The sequence below is a fragment of the Pongo pygmaeus genome, chromosome 19 (genome assembly GCF_028885625.2).
Source record: "Pongo pygmaeus isolate AG05252 chromosome 19, NHGRI_mPonPyg2-v2.0_pri, whole genome shotgun sequence".
In the NCBI taxonomy this organism is placed as follows: Eukaryota; Metazoa; Chordata; class Mammalia; order Primates; family Hominidae; genus Pongo; species Pongo pygmaeus.
The window spans coordinates 5,133,706-5,161,528 of NC_072392.2; the positions used below are offsets into that span (position 1 = coordinate 5,133,706).

Genomic DNA, 27,823 nt, shown 5'->3' on the forward strand with positions numbered 1-27,823 from the left:
TGGCACGATCTTGGCTCACTGCAACCCCTGCTTCCTGGGTTCAAGTGATTCTCCTGTCTCAGCCTCCCAAGTAGCTGGGATTACAGGTGCCTGCCCCCATGCCCAGCTAATTTTTTTGTATTTTTAGTAGAGACGGGATTTCGCTGTGTTGGCCAGGCTGGTCTTGAACTCCTGACCTCAGGTGATCCACCCACCTTGGCCTCCCAAAGTGCTGGGATTACGGGCGTGAGCCACTGTACCCGGCCAAATATTTAAAGAGCTTTCTTCCATGTTGGCAGTTCCTCATATGAGGGTCCTATGCCTTCATTATTTTTGTGTGGCCTCCTCTGCTAGGCTAGCCAAATGTTCTAATGCCAAGGAGTTTGATAATGCTCTTCTTAAAGTGGTGAACCTAAAATTGGTGAAAATATTTTAGACACAGAATCTATGTGACTTGTGCAAAGAACAGCAAAACGTTCTCTTTTGATCAGGACTCTTACTTCTCTTTAATACAGGCTAACATTCCCTCAGTTTATGTTTTAATATTAGGAATTCCCTTCGTATTCTTGCCGTCTATATACCTTCTTTGGTGAGGTGTCTGTTCAGGTCTTTTGCCCATTTTTAATTGGGTTGCTCATGTTCTTATTGTTAAGGTTTTGTTGTTTTTTTTTTTTTTTTTTTTGGTAGAGGTGGGTGGCTTGGTAAGCAAGCACTTGTTGGGTTTTAAGTGTTTTTTGTGTATTTTGGATAACAGTTCTTTATCAGATATTTTATTTGCAAATACTTTTTTCCCAGTCTGTGGCTTGTCTTACTCCCTGACAGTGTCTTTTGCAGAAGTTTTGATTTTTAATGAAGTCCGACTTACCAATTATAGTTGACTCTTGAACAACGTGGGTTTGAACTGTGGGTCCTCTTATATGCAGATTTTTAAAAATAAATATATTGGAAAATATTTTGGAAATTTGCAGCAACTTGAAAAACTTGTAGACAGCATAGCCTAGAAATATCAAAAAATTAAGAAAAATGTATGTCATGAATGCATAAAACATATGTGGATACCAGTCTTTTATAATTTACTACCATAAATGTGCAGAAATCTATTGGCAAAAGTTAAAATTTATCAAAATGTACACAAATACACTGTACATGGCGCCATTTGTAGTGGAGAGATGTAAATAAACATAAAAATGCAGTATTAAATCATAACTACATAAAATTAACTGTAGTACATACTGTAAGTGTAGTAATTTTGTAGCCACTTCCTGTTGCTGTGTACTAGAGTGTTGCACGTATCTACTGAAAATGCTGATCGGCCAGGTGGGGTGGCTCACCTTTAATTCCAGTGCTTTGGGAGGCTGAGGCAGGTGGATCGCTTGTGCTCAGGAGTTCGAGACCAGCATGGGCAACATGTTGAAACCCCATCTCTACAAAAAATACATAGATTAGCCAGGCGTGATGGGGCACTCCTACTCAAGAGGCTGAGGCCGGAGGATTGCCTGAACCTGGGAGGTGGAGGTTGCAGTGAGCCGAGATTGTGCCACTGCACTCCAGCCTGGGTGGCAGAGCAAGACCTTGTCTCAGAAAGAGAAAAAAAAAAGCTAATTATCTCTTAGCAGCTTGTCCATTCAGTAAATTGCGTATCACAGCAAAAAGTGATCTCTTGTGGTTCTCGTGTGTTTTTCATCATGTTGTACTATAAACCTTGAGACCCATACAGTGTGCTACTAGTGATACTGGAAGTGCTCCCAAGAAGCAGAGAAAAGTCATGACATTACAAGAAAAAGTTGAATTGCTTGATATGTACCATAGATTGAGGTCTGCAGCTGTGGTTGCCCACCATTTCAAGATAAATGAATCCAGCATAGGGACCGTTGTCAAAAAAAAAAAAAAAAAAGGAAAAGAAAAAGGAAATTTGTGAAGCTGTTGCTGCAGTTAAGCCAGCAGGTATGAAAACCTTGTACTTTTTGCGAAATACCTTTTAATGTCATATTGAAAATGCAGCTCTTAGGTTGGTGCAGGATTGCTATAAGGTAAACCTATAGACTCTAGTAAGATGTGAGAAAAAGTGAAGTCATTATATGACAGCTTAAAGCAAAGGAAGGTGAAGGGTCTAAAGCTGGAGAATTTAATGCCAGCAAAGGACAGTTTGATAACTTTAGAAAGAGGTTTGGCGTAAAATATGTCAAGATAACATAAGAAGCAGCTTCTGCTGACCAAGAGGCAGCAGGTAAATTCCCAGATGCCATTAAGGAAATCAGAGGGCTGGGCACTGTGGCCCTATAATCCCAGCCCTTTGGGAGGCTGACAATAGGAGGCTCGTTTGAGCCCAGGAGTTGGAAACTAGCCTGGGTAGCATAGGGAGACCCCATCTGTACAAAAAATAGAAAAAACTAGCTGGGTGTGGTGGCATGTGACTGTAGTCCCAGCTGTTCCAGAGGCTGAGGTGGGAGGATTGCTTGAGCCTGGGAGGTTGAGGCTGCAGTGAGCCATGATCACACCATTGTATTCCAGCCTGGGTAATAGAGTGAGATGCTGTCTCAAAAACAAAACAACAACAACAACAAATAATTGAGGAGAAAGTATTTGTGCCTAAACAGGTATTTAATGCACACCAAAGTGCCCTATTCTGGGGGAAAAATGTCCCAAAAAACATTTATTAGTAAGGATGTGAAGTGGGCACCAGGATTTAAGGTTAAGGCAGGCAAGGATAGGCTAACTCTACTGTTTTGAACAAATGTGGTGGGGTTTATGATTAGGACTGCCGTTATCTGTAAAACTGCTAAACCCTGGGCCTTGAAGGGAAAAGATAACATCAGCTGCCAGTCTTTTCTTTGTTGTACAAGAAGGTCTGGTCAATGAGAACCTTTCTTCTGGATTGATTCCTTCAGTGTTTTCCTCTGAAGTCAGCAAGTGCCTGGCCAGTAAAGGACTGCCTTTTAAATTTTTTTTTGAGACAGAGTCTTGCTCTTGTCGCCCAGGCTGGAGTGCAGTGGCATGATCTTGGCTCACTGCAATCTCTGCCTCTCGGGTTCAAGCAATTCTTCTGCCTCAGCCTCCCAAGTAGCTGGGATTACAGGTGCGCACCATCATGCCTGGCTAATTTTTATATTTTTAGTAGAGATGGGGTTTCACCATGTTGGCCAGGCTGGTCTCGAACTCCTCACCTTATGATCCACCTGCCTGGACCTCCCAAAGTGCTGGAATTACAGGCGTGAGCCACTGCACCTGGCCTAAATTTCTTTTGATAATGGACAATGCCCCTGCCTACTTAGAACACCAGCAGTTAAACACTGAAGAAGTTGTCGAAGTTGTCTACTTGCCCCCAAAGGCAACGTTAATGCAGGCTTTACATAAAGGGGTCCTAAGGTCATAAGGACCTTTAAGGTTCATTACACGGGTTCTCTATGGGGAAGGATCGTCAACATTGTGGAAAGGAACCCCAGCAGAGAGAATGTGTTGAAAATAGGGAAGGATTACACCATTGAAAATATCATTAAAAAGCCATGAAAACCATCAAGCCTGAAACAATAAATACCTGCTGGAGAAAACTGTGTTGAATGTTGTGCATGATTTCACAGGATTTAGCACAGAGCCAGTCAAGGAAATCATGAAAGAGATTGTGGATATGGCAAAAAGGTTGAGGGTAAAGGATTTCAAGATATGGATCTCGGAGAAATTCAAGAGCTAATGGACAATATACTAGAGGAATTCACAGAAGGTGACTTGCTGGGGATGTCTGCTTCTGAACCAGTGTCAGGCTATGAGTAAGAAGACCGAGGAGCAGGGCCCGAAAACAAACTGACATTAGACAGTCTGGCAGGAGGGCTCTGATTATTCAAGACTGTGAAGACTGCGTTTGACTTCTTTATGACATGGACCACTTCTATGATACGGGCACTGAAACTAAAGCAAATGGTGAAAGGATTGGTACCATATAGAAACATTCTTAGAGAAATAAAAAGCCAGATTAACACATACTTCCGTAAAGTTACACTAAGTGCGTCTGCCTCTCTTGCCTCCCCTTCCACCACCTCCACTCCTGCCTCTACCATCCCTGAGACAGCAAGATCAAGCCTTCCTCTTGCTCTTCTTCCTCAGCTTACTCAGCGTGAAGACAAAGAGAATGAAGAGCTTTGTGATGACGCACTTACAGTTAATGAATAGTAAATAATTTCTATTTGCATGATTTTCTTAATATTTTCTTTAGCTTGCTTTATTGTACGAATACAGTGTGTAATACAACATACAAAGTATGTGTCAATTGTTTTATGTTATTGGTAAAATTAGTGAAGTTTTTGGGGAGTCAGAAGTTATACATGAATTTTTGACTGTGGGAATCGGCCCCCCTAGTCTAGTCCCACCTTTTTCAAGGGTCAACTGTATTTTTTTCATGACTTGTGCATTTCGTATCGTATCTAAAAGTCATCTCCAAACCCAAGGTTATCAATATTTTCTCCAGTGTTATGTTCTAGGAGATTTAAAGTTTTGCGTCTTTTACCTTTAGGTCTATAATCTATTTTGGATTTGTTTTTGTGAAGGATGTAAGGTCTTGTGGCTCAGTTCGTTTTTTTACATGTGGATATCCAGTTGTTACAGCATCACCATTTATTCAAAAGTCTGTCCTTTCTCTGTTGTGTTGCCTTTTTGCTCCTTTGCCAGAGATCAGTTGACTATATTTGCATGGATCTATTTCTGGGCTCTTTATTCTGTTCCATTGATGTATTTTTTTCTTTCATGCTGCATGTTTTGAAGTTTTATTTGCATTGAAAATAAATACTTATGGCTGGGCACAGTGGCTCACGCCTGTAATCCCAGCACTTTGGCAGGCCAAGGCGGGCAGATTATAAGGTCAGAAGATCGAAACCATCCTGGCTAGCATGGTGAAACCCTGTCTCTACTAAAAATGCAAAAAATTAGCCGGGCGTGGCGGCGGGCGCCTGTAGTCCCAGCTACTCAGGAGGCTGACTGCGGCAGGAGAATGGCGTGAACCCAGGAGGTGGAGCTTGCAGTGAGCCGAGATCGCGCCACTGCACTCCAGCCTGGGCGACAGAGCGAGACTCTGTCTCAAAAAAAAAAAAAAACTTGTGATAAGGAAATCGAGACCATCCTGGCTAACACGGTGAAACCCCGTCTCTACTAAAAAAATACAAAAAAATTAGTTGGGCGTGGTGGCGGGTGCGTAGAGTCCCAGCTCCTCCAGAGGCTGAGGCAGAGAATGGCCTGAACCCGGGAGGCGGAGCTTGCAGTGAGCCGAGATCGCACCACTGCACTCCAGCCTGGACGATAGAGCAAGACTCCGTCTCAAAAAAAAAAAAAAAAAAAAAAAGTGATAAAACAATTTGTAAATGTATAGTACAAAACGAAAGTTGATATGAAGTAATAAGATCATCCCTCAGAAATAGAAACACTGTTAATGTCCTGGTGAATATTTTTCCACTTTCTAAAAAAGTGTGTTCTATGGTAATTTAAAAGCGGAATCATGGCTGTGCACAATGGCCCATGCCTATAATCCTGCACTTTGGGAGGCTGAGGCAGGAGGATCGCTTGAGGCCAGGAGTTTGAGACCAGCTTGGGCAACAGAGCGAAACCCCTGTCCCTACAAAAAATAAAAAAAATTATCGAGGTGTCATGGTGCACGTCTGTAGTCCTAGCTTCTTGTGAGGTTGAGGAGGAGATCGTTTGAGCCCAAGAGGTTGAGGCTGCAGTGAGCTATAATTGCACCACTGCATTTCCAGCCTGGGCCACAGAGCAAGACCTCATCTCTAAAAAAAAAAAAAGGCGAAATTATGCTACAAATGCCATTCTCAAACTATATTATTACTTTTGAAGTTAATTATTGTTTTCATGGCTGCAAAATATAGATTCACTATAATTTTTAGATTTATTTCTCTCACTGATTAATATTCATGCCATTCCAATAACACTACAGTGGATGTTTGCACATTCGTGTGTTTTTATAGGATTAATTCCTTGAACTGGAATTACTGAGTCCAAAGAATGTGAATGTTTAAAAATTTAATTCTAAGTACCAAATTCTCTTTCAAAAAAGACTTGGCAATTTATAGGCTCATCAAGATATATAAGAGGGCTTCTGTGGCTGGGCTTGGTGGCTCACACATGTAATCCCAGCACTTTGGGAGGATGAGGCGGGCGGATCTCTTGAGGCCAGAAGTTCAAGACCAGCCTGGCCAACATGGCAAAACTTCCTTCTCTACTAAAAATACAAAAATTAGCCAGACATGGCGGTGTGTGCCTGTAGTCCCAGCTGCTGGGTGGCTGGGGCATGAGAATTGCTTGAGCCTGGGAAGCAGAGGTTACAGTGAGCTGAGATCAGCACTCCAACCTGGTTGACAGAGTGAGAATCTATCTTTAAAAAAAAAAAAAAAAAAAAAAAAAAGGCCGGGCACAGTGGCTCACACCTGTAATCCCAGCACTTTGGGAGGCCGAGGCGGGCGTATCACAAGGTCAGGAGATCGAGACAATCCTGGCTAACATGGTGAAACCCCGTCTCTACTAAAAATACAAAAAATTAGCCTGGCGAGGTGGCGGGCGCCTGTAGTCCCAGCTATGGGGGAGGCTGAGGCAGGAGAATGGCGTGAACCCCGGGGGGCGGAGCCTGCAGTGAGCCGAGATCGCGCCACTGCACTCCAGCCTGGGCGACAGCGAGACCCTGTCTCAAAAAAAAAAAAAAAGACTCATAGTCCCTTAGTTTAACAAGTTCTTTAATTTTGAGAGCTTTTTAACTTTGAGAGTTGAGTTTTGGCATATGGAAGTATTTTAATTTTTTTGGGTGATTATGAGTTTTTTCCTTTATGATTTCTAGTTTTATGTTCTTCCTCTTTGTGTTATCTTCTTTTTTTGTTGTTGTTGTTGTTGTTGAGGCGGAGTGTCACTCTATTACCAGGCTGGAGTGCAGTGGTGCAATCTCAGCTCCCTGCAACCTCTGCCTCACATGTTCAAGCGAGTCTCCTGCCTCAGCCTACCAAGTAGCTGGGGCTACAGGCGTGCACCACCACACCCAGCTGATTTTTGTATTTTTAGTAGAGACGGGGTTTCACCATGTTGGCCAGGATGGTCTCGATCTCTTGACCTCGTGATCTGCCTGCTTCGGCCTGCCAAAGTGCTGGGATTACAGGTGTGAGCCACTGCGCCCGGCCTAGTATTTACTTTTCTTTCTTTTTTTTTTTTTTTGAGATGGAGTCTCGCTCCGTCACCCGGGCTGGAGTACTTTTAAATGATCACTTTATTTTGCTGTCAGGAATGAGATAAGAATCCACCTTTTACTACTTCTTTTCTTTTCTTTTTTTTTTTTTTAAATTATTATTATTTTTTGAGATGGAATCTTGCTCTGTCACCCAAGCTGGAGTGCAGTGGTGTGATCTCGGCTCACTACGACCTCTGCCTCCCAGGTTCAAGCAGTTCTTCTGCCTCAGCCTCTCGAGTAGCTGGGACTACAGGCATGTGCCACCACCCCTGGCTAAATTTTGTATTTTTAATAGAGACAGGGTTTCACCATGTTGGCCAGGCTGGCCTTGAACTCCTGAACTCAGGTGATCTGCCCACCTCGGCCTCCCAAAGTGCTGGGATTACAGGTGTGAGCCACCGCGCCCGGCCTTACTACTTATTTTCAAATGGTTTGCCAGTTGTTCTTGCACCAGATAGTGACTAATCCATTTTTCTTCATTGATTTTGAAATATTACCATTTATCGTATGCTAAACTTGCCAGGAATATTTGAGTTCATTTATAAACTGCATTTAGTTCAATTGATTTACCTATTCTGTTGTCATACCAGATGGTTACAATTACTGTTCCATTCTCCTCTTTAATGTTTTAATATTTAAAAGAGCCAGGCTGGGCATGGTGGCTCACACCTGTAATCCCAGCACTTTGCGAGCCCAAGGCGGGAAGATCACCTGAAGTCAGGAGTTGGAGACCAACCTGGCCAACATGGTGAAACCCTGTCTCTACTAAAAATCCAAAAATTAGCCAGGCGTGGTGGCACACCCTGGCTACTCCCAGCTACTTGGGAGGCTGAGGCAGGAGAATTGCTTGAGCCTGGGAGGCTAAGAGGTTGTAGTGAGCCGAGATCGCGCCATTGCATTCCAGCCCGGGTGACAGTGTGAGACTCCATTTCAAAAAAAAGAAAACTAGACTTACACATAATTTTGTCCTTTATTTTTTTATTCTACATTTTTAATTAATTTTTATATCTACAAATAAAAATATTTTAAAACAATTGATCATATTGCACATGTGGTTTTGCATTCTGCCATTTTCATTTGGTTATGATGTGAACAGTTTCCCTGTGTTGTAAGTTTTTTTTTGTTTGTTTGTTTTAATAGTGGTTTTGGCCAGTCGTGGTGGCTCACACCTGTAATCTCAGCTCTTTGGGAGTCTGAGGCGGGTGGATCACTTGGGTCAGGAGTTTCAGGCCAGCCTGGCCAACATGGCGAAATTCCATTTCTACTAAAAATACAAAAATTAGGCCTGATGGTGTGTGCCTGTAATCACAGCTACTCCAGAGGCTGAGACAGGCGAGTCATCTGAACCTGGGAGGTGGAGTTTGCAGTGATCTGAGACTGAGCCACTGGACTCCAGCCTGGGGGAAAGAGCGATACTCTGTCTCAAAAGTGGTGATAAGTCTAATTCATCATATAAATGTATCATTTTCCTATTACTGCCATTTTGATCATTTATAAATTCTCACTATTAATAATTACTTAGGAAACAACATTCTTGTGCATTAATCTTTGATCTCATCTTTATTTCCTAGAGTGTTCTGGATCTGAAGTATGACATTTTGATATATATTGCCAAATTGCTTTCTAGAAAGCCAGTTCTAGTTTACATTTCTTCTTCTTAGTGCTGACGATGTCTGTTAGTCTCACTTCATCCTTGTCAACATGAAGTATAGACTTAAAGTGTTCTTGCCAATAGGCAAGGCCTAAAAATGGTATCTGACTGATTTTAGTTGCAGTTTTAGTATGATTGGCTTTTGTTCATTCTTTTCCTTTTTTTGTTTTTGATTTTTAAAAAATATATATATTGGCCATTTTTTTGTGTGTGCATTGCCTCATGATGTCCTTTACCCTTTTCTTATTAAATTTTTTATTTATTTACTTTTTTTTTTTTGAGATGGAGTTTCGCTTCGTTACCAGGCTGTAGTGCAGTGGCGCGATCTTGGCTCACTGCTACCTCCACCTCCTGGGTTCAAGCAGTTCTGCCTTGGCCTCCCGAGTAGCTGGGATTACAGGTGTGTGCCACCGTGCCTGGCTAACTTTGTATTTTTAGTAGAAATAGGGTTTCACCATGTTGATCAGGCTGGTCTCAAACTCCTGACCTCATGTGATCCACCCACCTTGGCCTCCCAAAGTTCTGGGATTACAGGTGTGAACCACTGCACCTGGCCTTTATTTATTTACTTTTGAGACAGGGTCTTGCTCTGTGGTCCAGGCTGGAGTCCGGTGGCGTGGTGCGATCTTGGCTGATTGCAATCTCTGCTTTCTGGGCTCAGGTGATCCTCTCACCTCAGCCTCTGGAGTAGCTGAGACTACAGGCATGCATCACCATGCCTTGCTAGTTTTTGTATTTTTAGTAGAGATAAGGTTTTTCCATGTTGCCCAGGCTGGTCTCGAACTTCTAGGCTCAAGCCATCTGCCTGCCTTGGCATCTCAAAGTGCTGGCATTACAGGCATGAGCTGCTGTGCCTTGTTCATTTTCTTATTAATTTATAAATATTGGCCGGGCATGGTGGCTCACGCCTACAATCCCGGCACTTTAGAAGACTGAGGCAGGTGGATCCCTTGAGATCAGGAGTTCGAGACCAGCCTGACTAACATGATGAAACCCCGTCTCTACTAAACATAAAAAAATTAGGTGGGTGTGGTGGTGCACGCCTATAATCCCAGCTACTTGGGAGGGTGAGGCACGAGAATCTCTTGAATCCGGGAGGTAGAGGTTGCAGCGAGCCGAGATTGTACCATTGCACTCCAGCCTGGACAATAAGAGGGAAACTTTGTCTCCCACACACACACTCACACACACACACACACACACAATCTATATCTCTCTCTATATATATGTATTTCTTTCTATATATGTATCTTCACAGACATTGTCCTTTTTTATTTGTTACAGATATTTACAGATATTTTCCACGTTTGTCCTTTGTCTTATTTTGGCTTTTGGGGTAATTTATTTTTTTGAGACAGGGTTTCTGCCTGTCACCCAGGCTCTAGTGCAGTGGTGTGATCACGGCTCAATGTAACCTTGACCTCTCACCTCAGCCTCCTGAGGGCCCTATAGGCACATGCCAGCATGCCTTGGTAATTTTTGTATTTTTTGTAGAGATGGAATCTCCCTTTGTTGCCCTGGCTGGTCTCAAACTCCTGGGCTTAAGAGATCCACCTGCCTCAGTTTCCCAGAGTTCTTTGATTACAGGCATGAGCCGCTGCATCTGGCCATTGGGATAATTTTTGTTATAAAGAAATCTAAAATTTCACTTGGACAAACTTATTGGTAATATTTTGACATTTTCAAAGATGTTCTCTGTCTCAAAATCAATTAGATAGCCGCTCATAACTTATGTTGTTAGTGTTTAAATTTATTTTTAAACAGTGGCCAATTTTTTTCTACATCATTTCAATTATTAAGTTGTTTCTATGTGAGCTGTTTGTCAAGTTGGATCTTCCACATCTTGCACTTGTCATTAATTTTCTTTCTATAATTATTTTATAATTACAGATAAAATTTATATTGCCCGTTGCAGACAACTAAGAAAATGCAAAAAAGTGTAAAGTGAACAGTCAGCAAAGACAGTTTATTAACACTTTGGTATACAGTTAGCCCTCTGTATCTGCGGGGTCCACATTCATGGATTCAACCATCTGGGGATTGAAAATAAATCCTTTGGGAGGCTGAGGCGGGGGAATCACGAGGCCAGGAGTTCGAGACCAGCCTGACAAACCCTGTCTGTACTAAAAATACAAAAGTCAGCTGGGCGTGGTGGCGCGCGTTTGTAATCCCAGCTACTCAGGAGGCTGAGGCTGGAGAACTGCTTGAACCCGGGAGGCAGAGGTTGCAGTGAGCTGAGATCGTGCCATTGCACTCCAGCCTGGGTGACAGTGAGACTCCAACTCAAGAAAATAAACCAATAAAACAATAAAACTACAAATTAAAAAATGCAGTATGACAACTATTTACATAGTATTTACATTGTATTAGGTATTATAAGTTATTTACGTTGTATTAGGTATTATAAGTTATTTAGAGGTGATTTGAAGTACATGGGAGAATATGCATAAGTTATATGCAGGTACTACACTGTTTTATATAAGGGACTTGAATATCATCAGATTTTGGTATCTGAGAGGTCCTGGAACCAATTTCCCTCAGATACCGAGGGAAAACGGTATTGTCTTTTTTTTTTTTTTTGAGACGGAGTCTTGCTCTGTCGCCCAGGCTGGAGTGCAGTGTTGTGATCTCGGCTCACTGCAAGCTCCGCCTCCTGGGTTCGCACCATTCTCCTGCCTCAGCCTCCCGAGTAGCTGGGACTAGAGGCGCCCGCCACAACGCCAGGCTAATTTTTGTATTTTTAGTAGAGACGGTTTCATCATGTTAGCCAGGATGGTCTCGATCTCGTGACCTTGTGATCTGTCGGCCTTGGCCTCCCAAAGTGCTGGGGTTACAGGCTTGAGCCACCGTGCCTGGCCAACGGTATTGTCTTTTTAGAGTTTCATATGTATAAAATATGTGAAAAAAACTTAAAAATTTGATAGAAAATTACAGTACTTTTATAGCATGTTTTTTCCCACTTAAATGAAGAGATGTTCATGATGTATTATTAAATAATGTTATTTTTAAGAACAGATGCGGTGGCTTACACCTGTAATCCTAGCACTTTGGGAGACCGAGGTGGGCAAATCACCTGAAGTCAGGGGTTCGAGACCAGCCTGACCAACATGGTGAAACCCCGTCTCTACTAAAAAAAAAAAATTACAAAAAGTAGCCGGGCGTGGTGGTGCGTACCTGTAATCCCAGCTATTGGAGAGGCTTAGGCAGGAGAATCCCTTGAACCCAGGAGGTGGAGGTTGCAGTGAGCTGAGATCATGCCACTGCACTCCAGCCGAGGCAACAGAGGAAGATTCCGTCTTAAAAAAAAAAAAAAAAAAAAATGTTAATGGTATGTAACAATAGTATTCTAATGTATGGATTCCCTAACATGTTTAGTTAACCCTCTATTAGTAAATATTGTTTTTATTTTTTCCTATTTCAAAGGACACTGCGGCAAACATCCTGATACATATGTCTCTAAATATTTAGCCAAATACTTCCGTCTGCTAAATCCCTGTTGTGTCAAAGTTTACATACATTTAAAATTTGATACTTTTGGTACATTTAAGTTTTTATATGTTCTTTTGTATCAGTTAGGAATAACTGTCTGAGACCATCTGGAAAGCCAACCCCTAGTAGCTTCAGAAGTGAAGGGTTCAGTTTTTCTCTGTGTTACACGTTCACAAGTAGAGCATTATAAATTTGGTTCAGCTACTCAAGGATGTCAAAGATCTGAGTTTCTTCTATTTTCTGCTTTCTTCCTCTGTGGGCCTGTTTGCCACATCATTATTTTTTGTAGATTTAGTTATGATTTGTTTTTGGGACTATTTATTCCTTTAAATCTTCTACTGTTTTCTTAGTTACATTTGTTGGGTTCTCTACTTCAGGCACATGGATCATCCTTATATTGGATAATCTGTTTCTTGTAGCTGTTTCCTCTAATTGCTTTACTTTTCTTTAAAATTCACTGAGATTATCTCAGGTCTTTTTGATGTGTTTAACAAAACGGATTGCATTAATGGATTTCTGAATGTTAGTTTTTGCGCACTTCAGATGAACTCAACTTGGTTGTGATGGATTGTTATTGTAATATGTAGCTAGATCTGATTTGCTAAGGTTCGAGAATTTTTGCAATTATATTCGTAAGTGAGATTCACTTGTAGTTTTCCATTTTGGTACTGCATTGGGTTTTGGTTTTTTTTTTTTTTTTTTTTTTTTTTTTGAGACAGAGTTTCATTCTTGTTGCCCAGGCTGGAGTACAATGGTGCTATCTCAGCTCACCACAACCTCCGCCTCCAAAGTTCAAGTGATTCTCCTGCCTCAGCCTCCCAAGTAGCTGGGATTACAAGCATGTGCCACCACACCTGGCTAATTTTGTATTTTTAGTAGACTGGGTTTCTACATGTGGATGAGGCTGGTCTCAAACTCCCAACCTCAGGTAATCCACCCGCCTTGGCCTCCCAAAGTGCTGGGATTACAGGTGTGAGCCACCGTGCCCGGCCTAGTTTTGGTATCTTGATTATACTAGCTTGGTAAAACGGGAAACATTTCATTTTTTTCTATGCTGAGGACAGTTTAAGTAGTATAGAAAATATTCTCTGAACATTTGATATAATTTATGTTCTCTTTCAAGATTCGTCTTAACTTGTATAGCTATTGCATAATTTGTCAATTTTATTTTCTTTTCGTTTTTGGTTGAGGAGGGGCAAGGTCTCACTCTGTAGCTCCAGCTGGAGTGCAGTGGTGCAGTCATGGCTCACGGTAGCCTTGATCCCCTGGGGTCAGTTGATCCTCAACCTTCTGAGTAGCTGGGACTACAGGTGTGCACCACCACATCTGGCTAATTTTGTAGTTTTTGTAGAGAAGAGGTTTCACCATGTTGCTCAGACTGGTCTCGAACTCTTGGCTCAAATGATCTGCCTGCCTCAGCTTCCATGAGTGCTGGGATTACAGGCATGAGCCACTTGTGCCCAGCTTTTTGTTAGTTTTCTATTGTTAGATGTTGACTTTTTCTGAATGTTTTGGAATTTTAACTGATGCCGCAGTCAGTATTCTTGCAATTATGTCTTTACACATATCTATGATTATTTCCTTAGGATAAATTCCTGGTGGTGAAATTGTATCATGGCCTTTAGTTGAGAACCACTGGTTTATGACAGAATGCTTTAGGATACCCCCTTTACCATTCTGATATAAAATTGTACACAAGACTTTTTTAAAAACCCCAAAACCTAACAGCATAATGCCTTTATTGTAAAGGAAAATAATTTGTAATTAATACAGATTGTTTACAGATTTCAACGTATAAATGAACAGTGTGACTGCGTAAAAGAAGAACATCCCTAGGAGGTGGTATTACACCTGTTTACAACTTCTGCTCATGTGACTCATGAATCTCCTCTATTTAACACCTGTAATCATGGGGAAATCCAGCTAGGCCTTGGAACCAGGCAGGTCAGTGTTTGAATCCAGCTCTGCTACTTACTAGCTGTATATCAGTAGATTAGCTTAATCTTAGAATGTTTCTGCATCTGTAACTGGCGTGATAATGCCTATTTTATGGTTTGGTTTGAAAATTTAATGAGCCAGTGTATAAAATAACTTGCTGATACTCCATGAAGAGCTATTTGTGAATTATTTAATCCTTACTACAATGCTAGAAGATAGTCCTATTATTAGCCCCCGTTTTTACAGATGGAGAGAAGGAACCAGCTTAATGAGAGGGCTGGGATTCAAACCCTAGTTTAATTCCAGAGCCTGTGCTCTCAGCTGTTATGCTCTATGGCTTCTCATATAATAGTTGATAAATAGGCAATGGATACTTGATTGTTAGCTCCTGTTATTACACATTTCATTTTCTGTAGCTTTAATCAAGAGTTTCTTCCCAAGTATTAACATCAACGTTCTTTCCTTAAGACTTCTCTTTCCTCTTGGTTCTTGTCTTCCCTTCCTGAGACATACAATTAATCTCCTTCATCCACATGTAGGCAGATAGCTATTTATTAAAAATTCTGTTCTCTCTCTATGTATGACCTTGATATTTCAGAAAAGCCCATAAATAATGCAGCCAACTTTCCTTGTAAATAAAATATAACCCTGTGTTTTTATTATTTATTTAGAAGAACTTTTCTTCTGATAAGTAACCCCCACTGTAGAGTTTATAGCTAGTGTATAACCCAAGTGTAGGGAGATAAGGAATTACATCTACATTTTAAAATTTTCTATGTTAAAATCAAGGGAAGGGTTTATATAGGGAATTTGATTTGTTTTACAGTATAATTAAATATGGTTCTAAGAGGTGTTTTTTGTTGCATTAGGCTTTTTTCTTGTAAATGATAAAAATCTTAAGAATATTCTAAACCAATTACTGTTTATATTAGAGGAACTGGTAATAACCAGAGATGATGATATTCTTTATGACTACTAGTTCTCCAGTGTGAATTGTGTATGTGCATAATGCCTCGTTATAGCTTCATATGGAGCTTCTTAAACACTTAAAAAGATTAGTATGTAGAGTCACCACCTTCCATGTGTCATGATTCTTAATGTATGGCCAGTCTCACCTCTAACTCCCACCTCCTCCAGGATTTTAAACTAGGAATCTGTGATTTCATTTGGAAACGTTTCAGTGTATGTGTAAACGTACCACAATGCTATCATAACACCTAAAACCAGTTAACAGTATCACCAAATATCCATTCTGTGTTCACGTATTCCTCAGTTGTTGTGCGCACTTCGGTGTGTGTGGAGGGGGTGTGGGGGGAGGAAGTTTCAGCCTACCACACTGATACCCAAACTGTCTCATTTTTGGCCAGTGTGTGGCCTCTTTACATTGACTTCTAAATCTTTTTATATAACCTTAACAGACAAGATGTTCCAGGCTTATCTTGTACACTTCCTGCCCTGGACCTGGAATCGGTCCTTTTTCCTAAGGATCCCTAGTTCCTTTTAGTGGGGAATGTCATTTAGAGAACACATTCTGGGTACTAGGCATGTAGCAGGTTTTATTTTTTTTTTAAGCAGTTTTACTTAAATCACTGTTATCACTATTATCCTTAAACAGAGAGCACTGGGCATTATTTAATCTTTTATTGATGACTTAGTATTACGGAAGTTAGTTTTGGTACTGAGTGGTAAGCTGATGAGTCCCTAGGGCCACTGAAGTTTGTTTTCAGTTAGTTTTGTTTGCCATTATATTAAGTGGTTCTGAATTCTAATTCATTTTTAGTCACGGTTTTATTTTTGCCTCGTGACCCAGTCCTCTGTGCTGTCATAGGGGTTTGTTTCTCATTTACAGGGCTATTCAACCTGCTATCTGCACTCATTTCTTTTTCTTTTTTTCTTTTTTATTTTCTTTCTTTCTTTCTTTTTTTTTTTTGAGGCAGAGTCTTGCCTTTTCGCCAGGCTGGAGTGCAGTGGCGTGATCTCGGCTCACTGCAACCTCTGCCTCCTGGGTTCAAGCAATTCTCTTGCCTCAGCCTCCTGAGTAGCTGGGACTACAGGCGCCTGCGACCACGCCCGGCTAATTTTTGTATTTTTAGTAGAGATGGGGTTTCACCATGTTGGCCAGGATGCTCTTGATCTCTTGACCTCGTGATCTGCCCACCTCGGCCTCCCAAAGTGCTGTGATTACAGGCATCAGCCACGGCGCCTGGCCTGCACTCATTTCTAAACTGCTTTTTCTTTCCTACTGGACTCCAGGCAAAACTGAGGGTTATATTAGGAGATACGACTGGGTCTTATAGAGTATAATATGCAGTTAGATGGGAAGGAAAATCTACCCAGCTAAGCATTCAAGTGCATGAGTTTTTCATTTCTGTTAAGCTTGAAGGCTGTTATATTACATTTGTTGCCAGGCCTCCTTAGGCTCCTCTAGACTGTGACAGTTTCTGTGACTTTGGTTTGATGATCTTGCCAGTTTTAAGAAGTGCTGGTCAGGTATTTTGTAGAATGTCCCTAAATTGGGATCTGTGTGATGTTTTTCTCATGATTAGACTGACATAACGTCTTGGGAGGAAGAGCATATGGGTAAAGTATCGTTTTCTTTGTGTCACATCAAGGGTACATACATGGCTTATCAGTGATGTGTAGCCTTGACCACCCCTACTGAGGTAGTATTGATCAAGTTTCTCTCTCTTTCTTGGGGTGCAAGCGGGGGGCCTTTCTATACTATACTCTTGAGAAGGAAGTCAGTATGTGCTCCTCCATCCCCATATGATGTTATGAAATCAGCCAGGTTGATCGTAAGCAGATTTTTCAAGTGTTTCCTACCTTCTAACTCTTGTTAATTCCTTGTAGATTTTTGTTGTTGTTGTTTAATCATTGCTTAGCACCGTATGAGCAGTCTTTAAGAGTATGGTAGTGGGAGTGACAGTATGTTTTGCCCAAGCTTCTTGGTTGCAAACAAAACGATTTGTCCTGTCTGGTCTAAACAGAAAAGGTATTTTTGAGAAGATATGGAGTTGCTTACAGAGTCATTGGGAGGGCAAGGAGAGAGATTCTAGATGATTCTCAAACTTTAGCCTGCATCTAAAAGGGCTTGTTAAAGCATGTTGCTGGGCCCCATCTCCAGAATTTCTGATTCCGGGAAGCCTGGGATGGGGCCTGAGAACTTCTCACAGGTTTCCAGGTGATGGTGATGTTGTGGTCCCAGAGCTACATTTGGGAGAATCACTCCTTTATGCTAAGCTTTAAGGAATACCCAAAAGCTGCTCTAGAACTGACCTTACAGGAAACTTGCCTCTGGTGCTGCTGGCCTGTAGAGATTCACTTTAATGCTGTTGTCACTGCTGCTTGGACTGATATCATTTCTGATTCAGGAGCTAGACCTATACCATTGGGACACGACTAAAAGTCTTCAGCAACGAGAATGGAACCTGGTTTCTTTACACTGCTCTATTCTGAATTGAAGCTGCATTTGGGTGTGTTTGATTGGAGGAGCCTGGGTCACATGCCTGCATTCTGGTTTTAAGGGAGATTGGGAATTTGTATTTGACTTCTGTTTTGGGAAGCTGAAACTCATAAAATGGAAATTTCTTTAAATGTAAGAAGACTATGCAAAAGATGATAGCCATGGATATGGCAGTTGTCAACTATAGCAGTACTACTAAAAGTAACCTGTCCACAAACTGTTTTTAGTGGTCTTCTAGGGCACAAAGAACCTGAACCAGAATATAAATCCATGTACCGCTTTCTTCATTGAAAAATGTCAGTAGAACTAAGCAATGTGCTTAGTGTCTTAGTTTATTTTACATTGTGGCACAAACTCCTTATTGCATTCTTAGACCAGTAACAAATAGTCTGCATACCAAACTTAGAGTAATAAATCAATATCAACCTCCACCAAGATTTCAGGTGATGTACCAAGGGTCTCTTAGGCCTAACCAATAACTTTGTTTAAAAAAAAAAAAAATCAACCACCTGCGCCATGGTTAAAACTGCACTAGCTTCAGGTTGTAAGAGGAGCCTTGGTTTAATAGCAGTTCAAGTGGAAAGGATTTAAGGACATTGTTGGATTACATTGATTTTATGGGATAACAATAACAGTATGGGGTTGTGGCAAAAAAAAAAAAAGCTAGAGTAGATTTACTGTACATTGTTAAGGGTATGGTCCCCTGAAGAAAGGAGATATTTCTATTAGACTCTATGCCAGTATTGTGTTTAGATCAGACTGTCATATTTTATGTGGAACTTTGACTAAGTTTAGTTTGAAGGGTGAGCAACTTGGATAATGAAGCATTTAGAAATCATGATTAGGAGAAATCTGGAGAAGAAAACGGTGGGTGTGAAATGTCAGATACTAGAAAATCTACTCTCTAATTCTGGAGAGCAGAACTAAAATCTCTAAGGGAGCAGATTTAGGGGAATGTTACTAAAAACAGATTTTTCTTTTTTTTTTTTTTTTTTTGAGACAGAGTCTCGCTCTGTTGTCCAGGCTGGAGGGCAGTTGTGTGATCTCAGCTCACTGCAGCCTCCTCCTCCCCAGTTCAAACGATTCTCAAGCCTCAGGCGATCCATCCCCCTCAGGCTCCCAAGGTGCTGGGATTACAGTCGTGAGCCACCACACCCGGCCAGCTTACTTTAGTCTATAAAGTTACTTTATAAGCTTTTTAATTTTTTAGACTTTTTTTTTTTTTTTTGGAGTGCAGTGTTGCCATCTTGGCTTACTGCAGCCTCAACCTCCCAGGTGCAAGCGACAGGCACACGCAACCACACCTGGCTAATTTTTGTATTTTTAGTAGAGATGGGGTCTCACTCTGTTGCCCAGGCTGATCTGAAACTCCTGGCCTCAAGCAGTCCTCCCACCTTGGCCTCCCAAAGTAATGGGATTATAGATGTGAGCCACTGGGCCCGGCTAGGAAAATCTTAAGTGTAGTTTAAAAAATGATTTTGTAGACTGTGAGTTTCTTAAGAGCAAAATTTAAAAAATGATTTTTTTTGTGTTAAAATATTTTAAGACCATTAAATTATGAATACTTTCTTATGAGCAAATAGATTGAGGTAGAGCAATAAAATAACATAATTATTAAAACAAAGATAAAGCATCTCATTGCCTTTTGATTTAAATCTCATCAGCATAATTCTTTTACTACTCTGAATGCCATTTGGGATATTCATTACAGTCTTTTTTTCTATATAATTTTTGCGTAGCTCATACTGTGCTATGTATAACATTGTATTTATTTAATATAACTTTTTCTGGCTTGGTATTACTTCACTGAATGAATATGTAGGATGGGTAGGATATACCTACCATACTTACTAGTTTTATTTTATTTTATTTTTTTCAGATAGGGTCTCATTCTGTCGCCCAGGCTGGAATGCAGTGGTGCGATCTTGGCTCACTGCAACCTCTGCCTCCCAGGTTCAAGCAGTTCTCGTGCCTCAGTCCCCCAAGTAGCTGAGATTACAGGCATGCACTACCACGTCCGTCTAATTTTTGTATTTTTGGTAGAGACAGAGTTTCGCCACATTGACCAGGTTGCTCTTGAACTCCTGTCCTGAAGAGATCCACTTGCCTTGACCACCGAAAGTGCTAGGATTACAAGCATGAGCCACTATGCCTGGCCGATAGTTTTATTTTAAAATCCAGTGACACACAAGATAAGACATTTGAGTTTTAGGAACTGTTCAGAATCTTTGATCCCACTGGAGTTATTTTTTGTTGTAAATTGGTTGAAGTAGGTGTTTTCTTGGATTTTGAACATCATTAAACAAAAAGGTTTTGGTCGTAGTAAATTTCACGTTGCTTATGTCTTTATCAAATTTAGTGTAAAGATGCCAGGTGTGGTGGCTCACACCTGTAATCCCAGCACTTTGGGAGGCCAAGGCGGGCAGATCACTTGAGGTCAGGAGTTTGAGACCAGCCTGGCCAACATGGTGAAACCCCATCTCTACTAAAAATACAAAAATTAGCTGTGAGTGGTGGTGGGCACCTGTAATCTCAGCTACTTGGGAGGCTGAGGCAGGAGAATCACTTGAACCCCAAGAGGTGGAGGTTGCTGTGAGCCAAGATTGCGCCATTGCACTCTAGCCTGGGTGACAAGAGCGAAATTCCATCTCAAAAAAAAAAAAATTAAATAAAAAATTATTATATTGTTTTACTTGTAAGAGGAACGTAGTAGTAGGACACAACTCGAATCTTAGAATTATTTTAAGTTATTGCGTGTTCTCCTGTTCATATCAAAATTATTATTAGGTCTTTACTCCATTTATTTATTGTGTTTTTTCTTTTTGTATTGCTTTTGCTAATTGAGACATTGTGAATTGAGTGACATAGTCATTTTTCCCTTTGGATGTCAAGCATTATAAGTAGCCATTGCATGGCTGGATGTGGTGGCTCACACCGGTAATCCTAGCACTTTGGGAGGCTGAGGCGGGTGAATCATCTGAGGTCAAGAGTTCGAGACTAGCCTGGCTAACATGGTAAAGCCCTGTCTCTACTAAAAATACAAAAAAATTAGCCGGGTATGGTGGTAGGCTCCTGTAATCCCAGCTACTTGGGAGGCTGAGGCAGGAGGATCGCTTGAACCCAGGAGATGGAGGTTGCAGTGAGCCGAGATTGTGCCACTGCACTCCAGCCTGGGCAACAGAGCAACAACTCCGTCTCAAGGAAGAAAAAAAAAAAGAAAAAAGTAGGCAATGGATTAGATAATTTCTCCCTTTTTCTTATTGCTCAAATGAAGGCAACAAATACGGGATGTGCGGAACTGTTGACAAAGGCTGGCATACTGATGTTCTCAGCCTTCTTAATTTCAGAAGGTTTAATATTGTTGAAGGCTGGCATTACAGTAATTAGTTTGTTCATGATGCTATAAAGATACATGGTAATAAGGAAGGGGATGAGCTGGACGTCTCAGCATGGAACTGAGTCAGAATCTTGAGGTTGGAAGTGACTTCTGGTCTTTTCTGGCTGCATACAAAGTCATTTGATCACTACTTTTTTTCTTTATTCATTAAATAAATACTGCCAATTTAATAATGACAGCTAACATTTATCAAGTTTGTTCTATATGCCACACTAAGTACTTTTTACATGAACTATTAGCTAATGATAGTGACCTATTAGTTACCATGTTATAAAAAATACTACAGCATTTTGTGTGATGAGAGCTATTTTCTCCGTGATCTTTGGTTGGTTGCTAATGCATCAGGATATGCTTATTTGTAAACTTTCTCATATTGAGAGTGAATCGGTTTTTCTAGATGTTGTAGTAAAGGCATTCTTGTAAAAAGCAGTTTTTTTGTCTTTCTATATTGTAGAATTGCAGTATGTTAGAAGTACTTGAGGTGGATGATCACTTCTTAAAAATAAAATAAGACAATTACTCGATATACTCTCAAAAGGGTCATGATTTCTAGAACTGAACACTGTCCTAAAGCCTGGAGAGAGCCAGGCTTTGTGGGTATAGAGTGGGTCTAAACTGTGGCTCAGAGCCATGAAGGGGCTGGGAGTCATGGAAACATACTTAATCTTGGCTGCAGCTTTAACAGCTGCATTTTTGTTTTGTTGATTCATTTGCCTCAGTTCCTAATTATAAATATATTAATGTTGAGAGGTATGGGTGTTTTGGTTATGTGTGCATTTTGGTAGAGGGATAGGAGGGGATACATCTTATTAGAGAAAAATAAGAATAGAGGGATTTTGGTTTTTCTCTTTCCTTGATTCCCCAGAGCCCTTTGTTACCTCTCTACTAATCAGTAGCTGCCAGTAATACTAAAGTGTTAAGTGGAAAAGTTGTTTAACTTATTAAACAATGTGGATTTAACAATAAAAATACCAGCAGAATTAGCACAGAGAACAGATTTCTTTCCTGATTTCAAATGGTAATATGAGATAATTGCACATTTTCCTTCCAATGGATTTCTCATCCCTCTTTTTCTCAAAGTTATCAAACCTTCAGTTGACCAGAAGTTGTTGCTTTGACTTAGAGACCCTACATGTTCATTCCTCAAAAATTACCATTAATGACATGGAACTCAAACCAGCAGTCATCCTCTTTCTGCAATGATTGCACTTACACTATTAAATCTATAGTGAGGCTAGTTTCAAGGTCTCACGGGAATGAACACATAGAGATGCTTCTCAACTTACTGTGGTGCTATATCCCATTATAAATTGGGAATATCATAAAATGCATTTAATATACCTAACTTATGGAACATCATAGCTTAGCCTAGCTACCTTAAATGTACCCAGAACGCTTATATTAGCCTGCAGCTGGGCAAAATCTTCTAACAGAAAGCCTATTGTTGACAAAGGCTGGCATACTTATATTCTCAGCCTTTTAAATTTCAGAAGGTTTAATATTGTTGAAGGCTGGCATTACGGTATTAGTTTGTTCATGATGCTATAAAGATACATGGTAGGCTGGGCACGGTGGCTCACGCCTGTAATTGCAGCAATTTGGGAGGCCGAGGTGGGCGGATCACCTGAGGTCAGGAGGTCAAGACCAGCCTGGGCAACATGGTGAAACTCCATCTCTACTAAAAATACAAATATTAGCTGGGTGTGGTGGCGTGTGCCTGTACTCCCAGCTACTCAGAAGGCTGAGGCAGAAGAATCGCTTGAGCCCGGGAGGCAGAGGTTGCAGTGAGCCAAGATTGTGCCACTGCACTCCAGCTTGGGTGACAGAGTGAGACTCTATCTCAAAAAAAAAAAAAAAAAAAAGAAGATACATGATAATAGGGGAGGGTATAAGCTGGAAGTTTAAGCATGGAACTGATTCAGAATCATGAGGTTGGAAGTGACTTCTGGTCTTTTCTGGCTATATACGAGGTCATTTGATTGCTACTTTTTTTGTTATTCATTAAATAAATACCACCAATTTAATAATGACAGCTAATATTTATCAAGTTATAGTAAAATGTTGTATATCTCGTGTAATTTATTGAATCCTGTAGTGAAAGTTGAAAGTAAAAAAGAGAATGGTTGTGTGAGTACCATAATAAAGTGGAAAAATTGTAAGTGAAACCATCGGTTTGAACCATCTGTATTGGTTTTAGTTCATTGTCAAAGGAATACATATCTGCATAGAAGAGAACTTTGAGAAGCTTATGGAAGGCCAGGTGCAGTGGCTTATGCCTGTAATCCCAGCACTTTGGGAGGCTGAGGTGGGTGGATCATTTGAAGTCAAGAGTTCGAGACCAGCCTGACCAACATGTGAAACCGCATCTCTACTAAAAATACAAAAATTAGCCAGGCGTGGTGGCACATGCCTGTAGTCCCAGCTAACTGGGAGGCTGAGGCAGGAGAATCGCTTGAACCTGGGAGGCAGAATTTGCAGTGAGCTGAGATCACATCACTGCACTGTAGCCTGGGCAACAGAGGGAGACTCCGTCTCAAAAAAAAAATAAAAAAAAAATAAGCATATGGAAGAAATTAATGAGCCATATTCTGTTACTCATAGATAAATCATTGGTATATTTTTTCCAGTCTTTTTTTCTATACATTTTAAAATGAGCTCTCAGTTAAATTGAGTGATTGGGAGAGGGGTAGCCTTCAAAGATAATCTCAGATCTTGATTAAAATTATAGGCAAATCATCATTATCTGGAGTGGCTTGTAGTAGGAAACTTGGACCTCTGCTGGCCTAAGTAGTTAATGGTTGATTGGTACTAACTGATATCCCCTAAAGGGATTATGGTCATAGCTTTAAGGCTGGGATACTGTTGGGGCAAAAGAGGAGATCAGGGGTTTGGACAGCTGGACCTCCCATCTTATGCTTCAATCAAAAGAACCCCTGGGTTTGGTCAGGGAAGGCAATCATTTAACCAGCTGTGTCCAAATTATAGAGTCCATAAAGTAAAAAAAAAAGTCTGCTAATCCCTGCACACCATGATCAATATTGAAAACATGGAAGAAAATCAGATTATCTCCCAGTAATTGAGAGTTTATGTAGAATGTACAGTTCTGTATCCTCTCTATGAATGGGTTTTTGATTATGATCTCAGTATAATGGTAATGGATCATTTTGAAGTTGGAAGAATAGTTCAGTCTGGTATGGCTACACTAGTTAGGGAACCTATTAGATTTTGCTTGTGACACTTGAGAGAAATGGGAAATAGCAAGATTGGCAATAGGTTCATTTGTGGGATAAGTAGCTCAAATAATCCAATATTTAACAGTTCTAAAATTGAATTGCTATTCAGTTGCACAAAGGCACTTTAGAAGCTCTTTTTTTGTGGGGAAGTTGACCTTATGTGATTGTCTGTATATTTGTGGTTCCACTTTACATGACTCATTTACAGTTGTGCATTAAGTCTAATAGAAGGGTCTTACTTTTTTTTTTTTTTTTTTTTTTTTGAGACAGAGTCTCACTCTGTCACCCAGGCTAGAGTGCAGTGGTGCGATCTCGGCCCACTGCAACCTCCGCCTCCCAGGTTCAAGCGATTCTCCCACCTCAGCCTCCTGAGTAGCTGGGATTGCAGGCACCTGCCACTACACCTGGCTAATTTTTGTATTTTTAGTAGAGACAGGATTTCTCCATGTCGGCCAGGCTGGTCTCGAACTCCTGACCTTGGGTGATCCGCCCGCCTCGGCCTCCCAAAGTGCTGGGATTACAGGTGTGAGCCACTGTGTCTGGCCTGTCTTACTTTTTTTTAACATTAGAATATCCTAGCATATGGTGGATTTTTGGAAGAAGCTTGACTACTTGTTTCACGTGTAGCAATGTACAGCTGGAATACTAATTTACTGTTTTATAAATTTATGAATAAAAGTTATTACTTGTTAACTAGTATTTTTTTCCCCCAGTTTCTCTTCAGCAACGGGTAGCAGAATTGGAAAAAATTAATGCAGAATTTTTACGTGCACAACAGCAGCTTGAACAAGAATTTAATCAAAAGAGAGCAAAATTTAAGGAGTTATATTTGGCTAAAGAGGGTAAGTTCATAAGTCTCCCACCAACTTCAATGTGAAAACTGCCTTAAAGTGTTGAGTTTCTTGGTAGTAGTGTTAATTTTATTATTGAATAAACCTTGATTTTATTTGTACTTGCATAATAAAAGAATACTGTTTAAAGGCTAGGTTAAGAATGGGATTGAAAAACAAGTTGAAAAATGCCTTCTTCAGATTTTGCCTTGTTTTTTGATCTTACTGTTCATATTTAGGTTGCATAGCCTTGAGATAAGAGAATGTTATTGCTCTTAACATTTGGGATACAGTTGTGGGCAAACTAGGATTGTTCTCATTCTAATAACAGCTTTAGCTATGTTATCTTTAATTCCATGAAACATCAGTTTTACCCAACAAATATTCAGTTATTTATCAATAAATACTTATTTAATATCTACTATGAGGCAGACATTATACTTATGTGTTGGGTATACAGAAAGAGCAAAATTCATGTGGTTCTTTAACTTGGTTGAACTCAATGAGCAAACAGATGTTAAGTAATTGTGTGATGAGTTGTTGAACAGGAAGTTGCAGGCTGGGCACGGTGGCTCACACCTGTAATCCCAGCACTTTGGGAGGCCAAGGGAGGGGGCGGATCACCTGAGGTCGGGAGTTCAAAACCAGCCTGGCCAACATGGAGAAACCCTGTCTGTACTAAAAATACAAAATTAGCTGGGCGTGGTGGCACATGCCTGTAATCCCAGCTACTCAGGAGGCTGAGGCAGGAGAATTGCTTGAACCCAGGAGGCAGACGTTGAGGTGAGCCGAGATCATGCCATTGCACTCCAGCATGGGCAACAAGAATGAAACTCCATCTCAAAAAAAAAAAAGGAAACTGTATAAGGAAAATACATGAGAGAACATGATGGGGGACCTAATTTGAAGGATCAGGGAAGGGGCTTACATTCTGAGTATCGACCTAGAATAATGTGAATATAGTTTCCACAGCTCTCTAGACCAGTGATTCTCAAAGTGTGATTGTAGAACAGCATCATGATCGTCATCATCACCTGGGAAAGTTGTTAGAAATGCAAATGTTTGGGTCCCACCCAGATTTACTGAGTTAGAAACTGTGGGATTTGGGTCCAGCTGCACACTAAATTTTGAAAACTGCTCTAGTCTATAATAGAATAGTGGCTCTCAAATTCTAACATGGATAAAAATCACCTGGAGAGCTTGTTGAACCACAGTATGTTTGGGTGGAGCCCAGAAATTTGCATTTCTAATAAGCTCATAGATGATTCCAGTTACTGCTAGTTCAAGTACTACAGTTTGAGAAATCCTGTTCTGGACTAGTGATCATGCAACTTTTTTAACTTATGAATTCTGTAAAATATATACTTAAATACAACCTTCATACATTTTGAAGTTGATGTTTAAAATTTTTTGCTTGAAAAGATGTGAAGGATAAGATTTTATATTGTTGATATTTACAATTTAAATGAAAGCTTCGTGCTTTTTTCTTTTTTTGAGTTGGAGTCTTGCCCTGTCGTGCAGGCTGGAGTTCAGTGGTGCTATCTCAGCTCACTACAACCTCCACCTCCCAGATTCAAGCGATTCTCCTGCCCTGCCCCAGCCTCCCGAGTAGCTGGGATTGCAGGTGTGCGCCACCATGCCTGGCTAATTTTTGTATTTTTAGTAGAGACGGGGTTTCACCATGTTGGTCAGGCTGGTCTCGAACTCCTGACCTTGTGATCCGCCTGCTTCGGCTTCCCAAAGTGCTGGGTGAGCCACCACGCCCGGCCAACTTCCTGCTTTTAAACATATCCAGTGGAATGAAAATATCAGTGATTTACCCATTGTCATCTGTTTAACAAACACATGAATAGCTTTATAGCAGAAATTTTACAGTGGTTTTCCTCCTTGAGTTGGGTTTTCTTCTTTACATCTCCTTTAGAATTTTTTTCTTAAAAATGGTTTTGAAACTTGAGTGTGCATTTGTTTCATTCTTTTTTTTTTTTGAGACCGAGTCTCGCTGTGTTGCGCAAGGCTGAAGTGCAGTGGTGTGATCGTGGCTCACTGCAACCTCCGCCTCCTGGGTTCAAGCGACTCTTGTGCCTTAGCCTACCTAGTAGCTGGGACTACAGGTGTGTGCCACCACACCCTGCTAATTTTTGTATTTCTAGTAGAGACAGGGTTTCACCACGTTGGCCAGGCTGGTCTCGAACTCCTGACCTCAGATGATCTGCCCGCCTCGGCCTCCCAAAGTGCTGGGATTACAGGCGTGAGCCACCACAATGGGCTTGAGTGTGCATTTGAATTACCTAATAGGGTTCGTTAAAACAAGGATTACTGGCTTCCACCCTCAGAGATGCTGATTCACTAGATCACTGGGATCCAGAATTTGTGTTTTTAGCAAGTTACCAGTTGATGGAGATGTTACTGTTCAGAGACCATACTTTAAAAACTGTTGGTCTAAAGTAATATCTTGTGCTTGAAACTCTTAAAATATGCATATAAATGTTTTCTTTATGGAGATATTATTAAAATTTATTATAAATACACAGTTGATCACAATATGGATATTTTACATATTTAAATACTATGAAAATAAGGCAAGGTGCGGTGGCTGATGCCTGTAATCTCAGCATTTTGGGAGGCCGAGGCAGGCGGAT

At 40.7% G+C, this 27,823-nt stretch overlaps 1 protein-coding gene across 5 annotated transcripts in view; it reads left to right on the forward strand.

Moving 5' to 3' along the window:
• RABEP1 (rabaptin, RAB GTPase binding effector protein 1) overlaps positions 1 to 27,823 on the forward strand; it is a 113,968-nt gene that overhangs the window by 12,851 nt on the left and 73,294 nt on the right. For all 5 annotated transcript variants that reach the window (XM_054459450.2, XM_054459451.2, XM_063655793.1 and 2 more), the window contains exon 2: positions 25,068 to 25,196. In XM_054459450.2, the coding sequence (XP_054315425.2) occupies positions 25,068 to 25,196 (129 nt within the window). The remainder of the gene's footprint in view (positions 1 to 25,067; positions 25,197 to 27,823) is intronic.